Genomic DNA, 14554 nt, shown 5'->3' on the forward strand with positions numbered 1-14554 from the left:
GACTTTTTGCTACAAATAGAGAGGCGCTGAGTTGGAGAGACATCTGTGTAATGGATACAGTTTTGTAGATGATCTTTTCTCGAATCGGGTGCCAGAGGGCCGCTCTTCTTGCAACTGAGATGTGATCTAATTTCAGGATGGTCGGGGCTGCACAGAGTGTATTGTTCTGAATCACCTGCTTCTTTTGGATGTTGTGCGATGAGGTGCTGGCAAAGAGAGCGTTGCACTAATTCAGCCTTGACACAATGACAGCTCGGGCAATAGTTATGCAACTGTTTAGACATAGGAACTGTCTGGAGGCGATAATCAGCTTTGACGTATATGTGGCAGAGGAGGCAATGGATTTCACTTGGTGTGTGAGTGAGAGGGTGTCATCCAGGTGGGCACCCAAGGTTTTCACTGAGGAGGAGACTGGGATCTGGATGCCATTGATGCAAATGGCACTAAGAGAACATATCCATATTCTGTAATTGCTGCTTCCTTTTAACATATGCTTAATTATGTGTTCCATGAAATCATGTGAAGATATGTTGTGGTATGGCTAAAACGAACATTATCATAATCTGATAAGGATACCACTACTGCACCACAGCTCCAATTATTGACTTCAGTGTTGGTGACTGGCCTAATTAAACACGCCATTTAACCGTGGTGCTACATCTGTTTTTGTCTTGTGCCCTGCTCCTGGTATTTTACAACCAAAACAGTGCACACCGAGCCACCTTTCACAGGGCACAGTAGAATACCACTAGCAATATGTTCAATTCATCATTTGGAACTGAAGCTGGACCACTGAGCGGTTTTTGCATACTCCATTCTCTTCGAGAGGAGCACCATGGCTGGAAACATGTGAGTTCCAGTTGCACGAATTTGCTGATGTATATGTACATGTTCTGCAGCTGTTACTTGTTTTTTGCACTTTTCTAAAATTGCAAATTTCTAAAATGTCTCTTTAGAAAATACCACATAAAATGTTTACAATAGCAGAGCTAAGCAAGTAGGATATTAAGGCAGCCCTACAAGCTGATAGGTTCTATATATGTCTCCACCATGTCAAATACAGACTGTCTATTCTTCCATCCATAACAGAAAATGACCATTCCTCGTTGGCACCATTTTGCATGCTGCTGATAAAAACTGCAAATATGTACTTTAAAAACAGGTGGAATATAACTAATTGGAATTCTTCCATGAGTGACTTTTATGACATTGTGAAGCTGACACATGGCAATCAATCGTTATCACAGTTCAACATTTGGTCAATGTTTGGTTCCAGTCTGGATTTGCTCATTTAACGCCAATAAAGTACTCACATCCTTGCTGCACTGCTTTCATTGCCTTTGTAACTCTGCAGACACTGGTAAAACTAAGAGACTTGTGCAACTCATTGTCAGCTTCTGCAACATTTGGGAATTATCCTTCCAGCTGTGTATCTAAGGGCTTTCACGCTGCATGCCCATTTCTCACCCTCTTGCCTAATTAAAAGATGGTAGGATGGTGATGAAGCACATGCTCCTCCACCAATGTGGGGGTTCAGCTTCCTCTGACTGATAGTTAACTGGAATTGCAAGGTGTGTATGCCAGTCACCTTTCAATGCTAAATATTTTGATGTGATTTTAAATATGTGTATATGCAAGGCACTTTATTGTTGGAATGTTTTGAACGTAAGTGATTTAATAAATAAATATTGAATTGTATGATTTGAAAACGTTTTTATTTCTCTTCCCTGCATACAAATTAATATATGCATGTTGATAAATTGACGTTTGTATAATTGGGGAAATAAATTGCATTCAATTCGTTGAGACAATTTTGCTTTTCCCCGAGTATTTTTCCCCGGTCTTTGAGTGCCTTATTGGGACAATCACATGTTTTTATAGTGTCATAATCAAAGATGTGCAGGTGAAACAAAGTTGCATCGCTGGAGGAGGCTTAGTTTATATCAATGGGGAAAGCATCTACATGCTTACCAGATGATTCTAAGAATACAAACGTATATGCTGGACATAGAAAGCTCCCAGGCTCGCACATAAAACCAATTGGATCTTAAAATGGCTTAGGCCTTATGAGAATTATGGCCCACTCCCTAAGCCCAAACAACACTCATTACTCCAGGAGCAAATCCTTTCCCAATGCCCACTCACAGGGAGAAGTGTGGATCCTATGTAACCCAGCCAACTCTGTCTGTCAGTGTGGGGGCTTCAAGCAGGAGTTGGAGCAAGACGTTTGGTGGCACATGAAGAGCAAGGAGGGAATTGGAGGTTGGAGGCAGAGTTATTGAACAATTATTATCCTCTTTGGAGCTATTGAGGAGGTTAGAGTAAGGCATGTTTATTGGGAGATGGAGAGTAATTGAGGAGGTGAAGGGTGAGAAATTCACTACCATCTGCAGAGGAATACTGAAAAAGATTAGCGGTTGAAATAGAATTGAAAATCCGGAGGAGGTGGGGGAGACAACAGATACTCCTACTAGCCAGCGAGTCCAGTGAAAATCCCACTGACCAGGTCAGTTGAGGGAAGATTTCACAGATATGGGAGGGGGAACGAGATGGTGCAACCTCATAGAAGGAGGGGGGCAGGGACTAAGAACTTAGAGCAGGGAGGGGGTCAAGCAGCCAGGCTATGCCAACATACACCCTCAACTCCTGAGGATGAAGACCCACTTCTGCCTAAAATGGCAGGAGGTGAGACAGTAGGCTTATCAAAGCTGTGCCCACTGGGCATCAGAGGGTCTCTGCTGCTCATTCTATATAGATGGGTTTGTGAATCCTGTCAACCTGTAGACAAGGACCAGAGCATTGACACAAACTTAAAGCTGCAGTCAGGGGGGATCCAATTCCCTTGGTACTATGCCGATGGAATTTATTTTTGTTCTTTGCCTCGTCCTTTGAGTTTTCTTCTAATATTTTAGATTGTTTTGTGCAGCTCAGGTGTGGAGATTTCAACACGCAAGAGAATGTTGACCGCATGGTCCCATAACCTATGTTGAGTTGTATGTTCCCTTATCTCACATACCTGATCAGCATTGGCTCTGTTTCATTGTTGTCTTAGTCTTCTGCCCAATCACTGTCATTTCTGTTATGTGTCTCTGCCCTGAGGCTTCAATTATGTCCGGAATGTGGGACTAGCCAACACCAAAATGACCCACTTTGAACCATTTCAAGAATGTCATCTGTGCCTGAAAACGGGCATGCCCTTCCTAAGCGCTATAGTCTGTCTTCACAGACTTTGCACAGTCTTTCGTTCTGATTAGTTCCCTGAGTTGACTACCCTTTTCTCGAGCGTTTCTCTCAAAGACTCTTATTTATTGTGATACAACTTTCCCCAGTTTATTCCCCAAAATAAGCAGCCAAACAGAGAGAGTACACGAAAACGTTAAGCAATACTTCCAAAGCCATTGTACTACTCCAGCAGAACAATAGTTGGTATCTGAATACTCCTATACAACTTCCACCTATTCCACTAGCTGTACCAATACATTTCTTTTAGTTCCATCACTCATCTTTGAATGTTGCTATAATCTGCACTATTTCTTTGGCTTCCTCAGGGCGGCCGTCAGCGTTGGATCGCAGGACCGCTGGATGCCTCAGGGAGCATGGATGCAAATCCCGGGATAACAAGGGGTGCCGGGCACGTTTGCAAAGTGACAGTTGTGAGAGTGAGAGTGTGAGGGAGGACACAGCACTACATCTCTGGTGGGGGGCTTTCAAGAAACAGGACACTAGTGACAAGCAACCAATAAATGTTAAGGCCCGCATTGTCATGGATGACAGCTCCCCACCAAAAAAAAGGAGAACTTCCCTTGCACTGGCTGCGGGCATCCCAACCACTTAAGCGATTGTTTCTGCAACCCTACAGTCCCATTCCTCTCTGTACTGATGAGGTTCCAACCGAAGCACTTACGAGTTATTTGCACTCTGTTCTGCCCCTCCCCTCTGGCACTTCTCCTCGCCCTCCCCCCGCACTTGCACCATTTGAATGACACAAGGCCTAGTAAGAGCATTGTTTTGTCCACCTCTGTCCCCCCTTCTTTGTCTTGTCACGCCTAGAAAGACTTTTGTATAGGCGCGTTATAAATGACCTATCATATCATATCATATAGGAGGAACACAGTGCCATCTGCTGTAGAAGTAAGGGGATTTAATTTAATGAAGAAGCTCAAGAAAGAGGAAGAAATATTTGTGAGTAACAAGGCAAAACAGTATTGGTTATCCACCCCGAAGCTTTTTGACCACACCTGGATAGCCGCTGATCCCATGGGAGGAATCATGGGACTGATAGAAAAATTATATTGCAGCAGTAGACAACATACATTTCACATCAGAAAAAAAAATAAGTTCTTACTATTACATGTACTGGGACCAGACAGGAAAATGTTCAGAGAACTACCACTGTTGACGTCAGGGGAACACGGAGGTGGAGACATGAATGTTTATGATCTAGCACTGAGATAATTGGATAAGTACCTTGTGCCCAAAGTATATATCCCCATTAACAGATTTCACTTCTACTCGGGAAACAGAGGACATATGAAGGAGTGGAACATTTAGTCTCACCGCTCAAAAGACATTAACAGCATTATGCAAATTTGGCACAGGAATTGGTCCTGATGAATTAATTAGGGACTAAATCATAATACGTACCAAGCATTCAACAAAAGAAACATTTTTGTGGACGTGTGGAGAACCCACAGTAGACAAAACAATCACAATACCAATACCACAATATATGCCTTGCATATACACATATTTAAAATCACATCAAAATATTTAGCATTGAAAGGTGACTGGCATACACACCTTGCAATGCCAGTTAACTATCAGTCAGAGGAAGCTGAACCCCCACATTGGTGGAGGAGCATGTGCTTCATCACCATCCTACCATCTTTTAATTAGGCAAGAGGGTGAGAAGTGGGCATGCAGCGTGAAACCCCTTAGATACACAGCTGGAAGGATAATTCCCAAATGTTGCAGAAGCTGATCAGCGTTGGCTCTGTTTCATTGTTGTCTTAGTCTTCTGCCCAATCACTGTCATTTCTGTTATGTGTCTCTGCCCTGAGGCTTCAATTATGTCCGGAATGTGGGACTAGCCAACACCAAAATGACCCACTTTGAACCATTTCAAGAATGTCATCTGTGCCTGAAAACGGGCATGCCCTTCCTAAGCGCTATAGTCTGTCTTCACAGACTTTGCACAGTCTTTCGTTCTGATTAGTTCCCTGATTTGACTACCCTTTTCTCGAGCGTTTCTCTCAAAGACTCTTATTTATTGTGATACAACTTTCCCCAGTTTATTCCCCAAAATAAGCAGCCAAACAGAGAGAGTACACCAAAACGTTAAGCAATACTTCCAAAGCCATTGTACTACTCCGGCAGAACAATAGTTGGTATCTGAATACTCCTATACAACTTCCACCTATTCCACTAGCTGTACCAATACATTTCTTTTAGTTCCATCACTCATCTTTGAATGTTGCTATAATCTGCACTATTTCTTTGGCTTCCTCAGGGCGGCCGTCAGCGTTGGATCGCAGGACCGCTGGATGCCTCAGGGAGCATGGATGCAAATCCCGGGATAACAAGGGGTGCCGGGCACGTTTGCAAAGTGACAGTTGTGAGAGTGAGAGTGTGAGGGAGGACACAGCACTACATCTCTGGTGGGGGGCTTTCAAGAAACAGGACACTAGTGACAAGCAACCAATAAATGTTAAGGCCCGCATTGTCATGGATGACAGCTCCCCACCAAAAAAAAGGAGAACTTCCCTTGCACTGGCTGCGGGCATCCCAACCACTTAAGCGATTGTTTCTGCAACCCTACAGTCCCATTCCTCTCTGTACTGATGAGGTTCCAACCGAAGCACTTACGAGTTATTTGCACTCTGTTCTGCCCCTCCCCTCTGGCACTTCTCCTCGCCCTCCCCCCGCACTTGCACCATTTGAATGACACAAGGCCTAGTAAGAGCATTGTTTTGTCCACCTCTGTCCCCCCTTCTTTGTCTTGTCACGCCTAGAAAGACTTTTGTATAGGCGCGTTATAAATGACCTATCATATCATATCATATAGGAGGAACACAGTGCCATCTGCTGTAGAAGTAAGGGGATTTAATTTAATGAAGAAGCACAAGAAAGAGGAAGAAATATTTGTGAGTAACAAGGCAAAACAGTATTGGTTATCCACCCCGAAGCTTTTTGACCACACCTGGATAGCCGCTGATCCCATGGGAGGAATCATGGGACTGATAGAAAAATTATATTGCAGCAGTAGACAACATACATTTCACATCAGAAAAAAAAATAAGTTCTTACTATTACATGTACTGGGACCAGACAGGAAAATGTTCAGAGAACTACCGCTGTTGACGTCAGGGGAACACGGAGGTGGAGACATGAATGTTTATGATCTAGCACTGAGATAATTGGATAAGTACCTTGTGCCCAAAGTATATATCCCCATTAACAGATTTCACTTCTACTCGGGAAACAGAGGACATATGAAGGAGTGGAACATTTAGTCTCACCGCTCAAAAGACATTAACAGCATTATGCAAATTTGGCACAGGAATTGGTCCTGATGAATTAATTAGGGACTAAATCATAATACGTACCAAGCATTCAACAAAAGAAACATTTTTGTGGACGTGTGGAGAACCCACAGTAGACAAAACAATCACAATACCAAAACAAGTTTAACATACGGAATTGTATATCAAAGTTGCTAAAGAGAAAAGGAACATTGCTGCAGAGGAAGTCCTTGCAGTTAATGCCATCAACCCAAACCACTAGTGAAGAAGCAAACGATTACAAGAAGATTAGCAAAGTCTAGGAAGCACAATGACTCTCAAGAGAAAAAGTACAAACAACATGGGGAACCTAAATTCACAACTTTGATCACAGAGAGAATACAATGTTGACAAAGCAGAAAACTATGACATTACGCAAACACACAGCAATGTCCGGGCCTTAACCAGAGATGTTCTCATTGTGAAAGGAGGGGGAATTTTGCCGAGGTTTGTCAGAAAAAGTAGATAACTGTGTGTACTCAGGAGAGTGAAGAGTCCAAAGAAGCACAAGTTATGACTAGAAGGAGTCGCAGAGGAAATAACAAACTCAAATGCCACCAATATCACCATGGACAGCAGACACTTAACGCCGTTTGTAATGTCATTTAGGATGTCTTGCTTCTGCAGGATGGCCTTTAAACTTGCATCTGCAGTAGCAGTTTTTCAGAGAGTAATGACACATCTATTGAACAGAAAACCTGGAGTGTTGGTATATCAAGATGCTATTTTGATTCGTGGCAAAGACAATGAAGCTCATGAGGAGAGGTTGAATCGTGTGCTAAAATACATTCCAGAAGTGGATTAACTATAGAATTTAGTAGTCTCCATAACTAGGCCACATGATTTAATGGGTCTGGATATAAACCAAAAATAGACACTATGGACGCCATCAGGGGACACCTAAACCTGCTACTGTTGAAGAGGCTCACTCGTTTTTAGGATTATCAGAGTTCTACAGCACATTTGTAAGGGGGGGTTGTTGAAATCACGCCTCTGCGAAGAGAACTGACAAAAAGGCAGTGACGTTCAAATGGAGGGATGTGGGAGTTTGGTCAGAAGGATACGAGAGGAGCTGTGTAGTGCACCCAGTTTAGGAGGATATTCCAAATTACTGCTATCTGAGGTGACATTGGACACGAGTACAAAAGGATTGGGAGCAGTTATGTCTCAGATTATAGAAGAAGAGAAGATTATTTGTTGCACGTGAAGGCTAGTCTCACAAAACGCACACACAAGAGTAAATAAAACCCGCTAGGGAAAGAAGCCAAGAGATAGCTTTGCAAGGATAACAATGTTTACTCATACAAAACACAAATATCAGCAAAGGACTCTGCTGCTCGAGAGCGCTCTGGTATTAGGTTAGAAAAAAGTGGTTCATAACTTAAAAAAAGTCACACTATGGGGTGCACTCCAGGATCACTGATTGAAGGCACCCTACACATGGGGTTGCTCCATAGGTGATGCCAAGCAATAATTGCCTGCTTCTTTTCTGTCGATCTGGCTCCACGTGGTTCAGCTGGGCTCATCCTTGCAGTGAAGTTTAGGGCATACATGAGACACAAAGGCCCTCATTACCAGGATGGCGGTATCGGAAGTACGGTACCGGTAAGCATGCCAGTACCGTACTACCCAGACCACCATACTACGGGCTCTAACCGCGGGAACCATTTCACCCGCTAGGTTTTTCCTGACAGGTGTAACGGCACCCACGAGCAGAGCACATGCAGAGTTGTGCCGATGCCTCCGACGACCCCCATGCAGCACTAGGGGGCAGAATGGGGGATGAGGAGGCCCTTGATTCCAGCACCCGAAAATGGGCAAGTACCGGGTCTGCCTAACTCGGCATGACCCGGTTCTTGCCCATTCACGGGTGCTGGAAAAAATGGAACTCGGGTGGCAGCCATGCCGTTTTTAACAGCACGGCTACCGCCAGAGTAGTAATGAGGGCCAATGTATCTTAAACAACTAAAACCGACTATTCACTCATTATTGCAAGCACCTGGGCATCACAGGAAAGGGGTGCCGGGGGGGGGGGGATAAAATACAGTCATGCTGACCCATACATTCAGGACTTCATTAATACCGCAGTTCCCACACCCAAGGTCTCCCACCTGGGGTTTGATCTGTGATCTACCCTTCCCGATACCTCATGTTACAGGAGACTTGTGTTGCTGTTAGGGAGATATATGGTTGTGAAGGTTTTAGATCTGTCGTGGGTACATTGGAGAGGTTAGGACCTGAGTGTCAGGTCGGTGGAGTGTGGCCAGCTCCGACCTGGCTCGGTCAGGGTCAAGGACCTGATGGCAGGTTAGTGGAGATTAATGGACGCAGCACCGGGCCTGGTACTGTCTCACACTCTGCACAGGGCACATTCCTAGAGGTGATACTAAATATTCACAACACTGGAGGAACAAGAGGGAAATGGACTTCTGTGGGAACAGGGCTTGTGCGGAGCTGACTTGTTGTGCCAATATTGAGCCTGGCACCTCTGTGTGTACTCGGGACATGAGCATCACAGCCAGCAGCTTGTCTGTTCTTGGACTAATACAAAATGGAGTCGCGAGTCACAGGCAGGACTAGTGCTATTCACCTACTTCTATGTGCTTCAGGGCTCTTGAATGATATCTGGGACTGTGGGCTAATCCCCCCTTGTGTGTTAAATAGCCTTGTATGGGGTTTGCCTTATTTGGAAGTGTCTAGGTGGGTGGGATAGACTCCTCTCCATCCCAACAGTTCCCCATTTCATTACTTCTACAGTAACAAATTCACCCCCCATCCATATTTTCGTTCATTAGCATGTCTTTCTGCCTCTTCCGATGCTGGGGTACCATTTATGGGCATCCATGCTCTACAGACACATCTCAAACTTTCCCCCTGTTGCTGTAGAGGAGAAGCCAAGTGCCTCTATCGAAAGTCCCGCCCCATTTTGAGTATATGTTGGAAACCAAAAATTGCGACATGTGCAAAGCCAATAATGCTAACCTATACCGTGAAAAAACATCTTCGAAACAAAGTATCCATTGAGAAAACCCTAAATGATGTACTCGCAAAGAAATGACAGTCTTCTGAAAGAAGTTACGGAAGAATTGTGAAGATGAATGAAAGAGAAGGCTGGTGACATCACATGAAGCAAAAATGACACACCAGGAAGACATGCTAATGAAGAGAGTACATAGAACTTATAGAATCTGATAGCAAAGTAAAACATTGAATAACATATTATGAGCAAAATGGATATTGCACATGCGTAGAGCACTGAAGAAAATGCAAAAACGTCTAATAATTATACAGCTGCAGTAACGCAAGTAGAATAAGTAATCATAAGGATGGTTATAAATATTGAATAGACTGCAGGCAGTGGCGCCAATAAATATATAAGTGTGTATAGAATCTGGATGTTCCACAATGCATGCTAAGCAAACTTGGACCCCTTGAATATAAGGGCTGAAAGTGTGGCACAGTTAAAGAAAACAGCCGGTGGCAAAGGACGATTCAAGAAGGTTTGTCTGGCACAGTCTTAAGGTTTGGGGCAGCCAAGAAACTGATTATCTATTCGAGGAGATACAATGAACGTGAGAAGCAAGACAGGCTCCTGTTGAGGTGTAATCGAAAAACACTAGAAGTTCCAGGTGTTAATCATTTAATAGTGTTAAATGAAAATAAGGAGCTCAAAACGTGGTCTCCTGTCACATTGTCAGTTGAAAATAGACTTTGGGCAAGCTACACGAAGACCAGAAGATAAGGCCAAGCTCACACTCCCTTTTATTCTCAGGCACAGTGATCCTTTGCAAGGCCAAGTTCAAAGGACTAATTGAATGTCAGACAGTAGGAGTGATGATGGATGTTGGGCTAATTGGGTGGGGAGGTATGGTCAGGTCCAACCCTCCAGCAGCTGGGGTACCAGCTTGCGTGCTGCTAGCGAGTGGAATATTCCAGAAGGGTACACGTGTGCCAACCAATTGTAGAGGGCCATGTAGCAAAGAGCCCTATAGTTTGAAAGCCAATTAAACATTGTGTATTTGCATGATATGGATGTTGGGCTAATTGGGTGGGGAGGTATGGTCAAGTCCAACCCTCCAGCAGCTGGGGTACCAGCTTGCGTGCTGCTAGCGAGTGGAATATTCCAGAAGGGTACACGTGTGCCAACCAATTGTAGAAGGCCACGTAGCAAAGAGCCCTATAGTTTGAAAGCCAATTAAACATTGTGAATTTGCATGATACGGAAGATGGCTTGCTCTAGGGGTGGGCATAGCTGTTCACCTGACTTTAGAGACCCAATCACAACCCGTCCCTATATAGAAAGTATACTTATATGTTCCCCTTAAGCCTATCATAACCCCCCTTAGGTTTTCTATTTTGCCACGTAGTATGACGTAAATGATGATGAGTTTTTGCTATCAGAACTGTTTTTTCATGTGAATCATTGAGACTTATGCTGTGGGTTTATCCGTTGATGCCCGTTGAACTCCCTGTTTTCGAGAATTACAATTAAAAACTATTGTGTTTTGCCAACTTCCTGAGTCAGTCTGATTATTTGTGCGAGAGTAAGATCTGCATCCCCATCCATCCTAAAGAGCGCCACCTCTCTTGAAGGGCCTACGGGTTCATTGTGCATACTGTTCAGGTGCACATGTCATGTAGATGCATCCCCCATCCTCAGCTAGGTCCAACCAAACGTCCTTATAATTATCGGGGTCAGGTAGGGGTGCAATGGTTGTGTGATATAGGGTGTCCACCTCATCCTCATGCATTTGATACACTGGAACCATACCGTTTTTAGGTTCATCATCTTGTTCTGTCTGGATTTCTACTTCATGTGTGGCACAAGGTATTTTATTATTATTTCTCCAATTTCTCGCCATCGTTATTGCACTATTAGGTACTGCTTTGGCACAACAATGAAGACCCAACTGGCACGTGTAAATAATCAACAATATGAACACAATGATAGGGACCAGCATCTTTAGCCTCGTTCTAAGCCAGGATGGTACCCAGCCATATGCCATGTTCACCCAATCATCCTCCTGCATTCCTGTTTCCTTCTTAATTTTCACCCCAAGTTCATGCACTGTGATAGTGTTCCATTTTCAGTGTCTGTAGGAGGCACTAATGTGCAACATAAACTCTCGATCTTTTTGCAAACCCCAACCTCCATGGCTGTGAGGAAGTCGAGGACATATCGGGTTTGCATTGTCATTAACTGCAGTGGTCTAATTTCTACTTTGATGGTGTTGAACCCTTCTTCAGTATCGTTTGCCAGCTGGATCAGTTCCCACCTGATGATCTGGAGCCATTTTGAGTTGGCCCTTGTCTCGATGCTGCGCTGTATAGTTTATATTAATCTGGTATCCATGCAAGCAGATCAGAGGAATCCTGAGACAAATAGTTGGATGATTGTTTGTTCTTGCTGAGCTGAACACAGCGCTTCTCTTCCGGAAGGACACGGAAGTCTGGGTGTGGAGTTGTTGGTATTACTTCTGCCGTATCAGGTGCTCCTTCTTCCTTGTCAGGCATGGGTCCCCCCTTCAGGTGTTATTTGGGCACTTTGAATAGGGCTGAGTGTAGTGTTGCAAGTGAACAATAGCCCCTTCCATCATCAAGTAAGCTCTCTGACCGCAGACCCAGTAGAAGTCCATCAGCGCTGCATTCCCTTTTTGGAAGTCTGGAATAAGCAGTGTCCTATTGCAAAATTTGTTCGATCCCACGAGACAGTTCCTTCGGCGTAAAATCAAAGTTCATAGCTTTATTCCTGGTGCACTTTCACATGCTTCTCAGTTACTGTAACCCACGTTAGTTTTGCAAGATGTTCTGTCCATATTTGTGCACATGCTTGTTCTAAGAGAGCTCGCGTTTTTCCGAGTAACCAATGCGTCCTTCTGCTTTGCACATAAAAGTTGCTTCTTGCCACTTATTTTCTGTATACTTTGCCCATTGATTTGCCTGTTTTGCATTTTCAGGTGCCTGTCTCGAGGAGTTGTAGATGAATGCTGCATGCCTGAAAAGTTCCTTTTATCCTACATAGTGTAAGTTGAATCAGACCTTGTGCTTGTTCTAAGGGTACATCTTGTGGCATTAAGATCTTGGGCGCCCCACGTGCATGCAGTATTAGGTAACACACGTAGCAACACCCATTAGGCATTCGCCATCTCATTGCACTCATGTTGGAGTACCAGCTATTTGAGTGGCCGGGATGGTGAAGGTCTTCCACCGCGTCTAATCCTAAACCATAATATGCATCATATTTATTTTGGCACGTCTGACGTTTTCTTCTATCACTACGCAGGGGAAATGTTCTTCCCTTCAACATTGTTCTACAGGTTCAGTTAGTGTAACATGAGGACCTTTATACACATGGTTTTAATAACTGGAAAATAAAACTATTACACAATGTGGAATGGGAGTCGCTATATGTCGTATTTGTAGTGTTTAATCTTGTGTGGTTTGACAGAACTGACTGCTTGGTACTTGTTACTAGGGCACTTTCATTCATACTTTCATTCGAGGTTAAAAAACAGGAAGAATTTATAAACTTGTTAGGGGCTGGAGTAACCAACATGTTAAATACTGAGGTAGATGCTTGGGAGTTCAATACTATAGAGGATGTGGAAGAGGCATTTGGGGCATATGGTGATCTTTCAGTTACATTTTCAGTCGATATCAGAATACCTGGGACCTTTCTTTTTGTATTTGTATATAAACGTGTGAGATTTAAGGATATATGTCCATTCCAATTCCATTTATATCCATCTGATTTCCATTTGCCCCCTCACCCTTTCTTTTATATGGTTCCCCCAGATAAAATATGCTCCCCAATAGATTAGATACCTAATATCAACATTAATAATGTAAACAATATTGCTGAGAAGTGCATTCCGCAGTTGAAACTATATGCTCTTGTAAAACTAACTCTATTCCAAATGCTATCTACATTTGCATTTACGTTCAGAGGTGTCCTTTCCATAATCGTTGCACCTGCAGAGAGGGAGAGAATGGGATAGGTAAATGGAAGCAGAATCAGGGACACAGAGAAAGATAGACGGAGCTAGAGAGAGCTAGAGAGAGAGAGAGAGAGAAAGAGAGAGTTACTTGTTGTAGCTCATGCTTTAGCAGCAATGCATGTTCATTGTAACATTTTCACATGCACAAATAAAAAATGTCATAGAGCTACTTATTTTGAGGTAGTGGTAGTTGTGTGTTCCCCTGTTTGGGTACTCAGGGGAGTATTGCCTTTGCTTTACGAACATCTGAGAGGTGTATCCAGTATCACACCTCGTTTACATTTATGGCAAGCAGGGTGGAGTACATCACGTGGAACCTTGGATTGTTCCACTTGCAGACAAAACTCTGCATGTAGATCCATTCCCCTGGCAACAAGTACTGGTTTGGGGTGGAGTCCATTGGGGGCCCGTTGTAGTGTCTCTGTCTTCTGTGTGCAGGGGTGCTATTTGTTTTGAGATGCATCTTATCGCACGTGTGAGTTACATGAGGTACTGTTTGAATTCCTCTCCTAAAACAGGGCTGTTCTTTGTGCATCAGATGCTCTACTCACTGGCAACAGTGGCTTGTGCATGTGTCGACCAGTCATTCTTTTGGTGGGGGTCAAGTGGTGGTACTTGCTGGGCTGTGTGCGCAATTCAAACAATGCTAAGGGTAGGCAATATACCCAATTGTGTTGTATCTTAAGGAGGCTGTTTACTTTTTCTACCATCCGTTTGCTTGTGGGTGGTAAATTGAGCACATTTTGTGTTTGATCCCTAAAAGAGCGGTTACTTCTTTAAATAATTAATTGAAAAGTGAGTCCCATTGTCTGAACGTATGATGTCACATACTCCCCATTGGAGAAATACTACCCTTACAAGGAATTTCGCTCTACACTTTGCACCTGGGTGGGCACAGGGCCCTGCTTCCACCCATCAAGAGAATGGACATGCCACCACAATCAATTATTGGGCCCCATTGCACCTCCCTCCCATGTTCATGTAATCAATGTGTAG

At 43.7% G+C, this 14554-nt stretch overlaps 1 protein-coding gene across 2 annotated transcripts in view; it reads left to right on the forward strand.

Annotated features, from left to right (window-relative positions):
* LOC138516014 (uncharacterized) overlaps positions 1–14554 on the forward strand; it is a 536325-nt gene that overhangs the window by 159967 nt on the left and 361804 nt on the right. Inside the window, exon 3 of one of the 2 annotated variants that reach the window (XM_069630815.1) lies at positions 12518–12583. The exons of the other annotated variant lie outside the window; for it this stretch is intronic. Within the exon in view, the coding sequence (XP_069486916.1) occupies positions 12552–12583 (32 nt within the window). The 5' untranslated portion in view covers positions 12518–12551. The remainder of the gene's footprint in view (positions 1–12517; positions 12584–14554) is intronic. 2 annotated transcript variants of the gene reach the window in all.

The sequence above is a fragment of the Ambystoma mexicanum genome, chromosome 6q, assembly GCF_040938575.1.
Source record: "Ambystoma mexicanum isolate Mex_15411 chromosome 6q, UKY_AmexF1_1, whole genome shotgun sequence".
NCBI lineage: Eukaryota > Metazoa > Chordata > Amphibia > Caudata > Ambystomatidae > Ambystoma > Ambystoma mexicanum.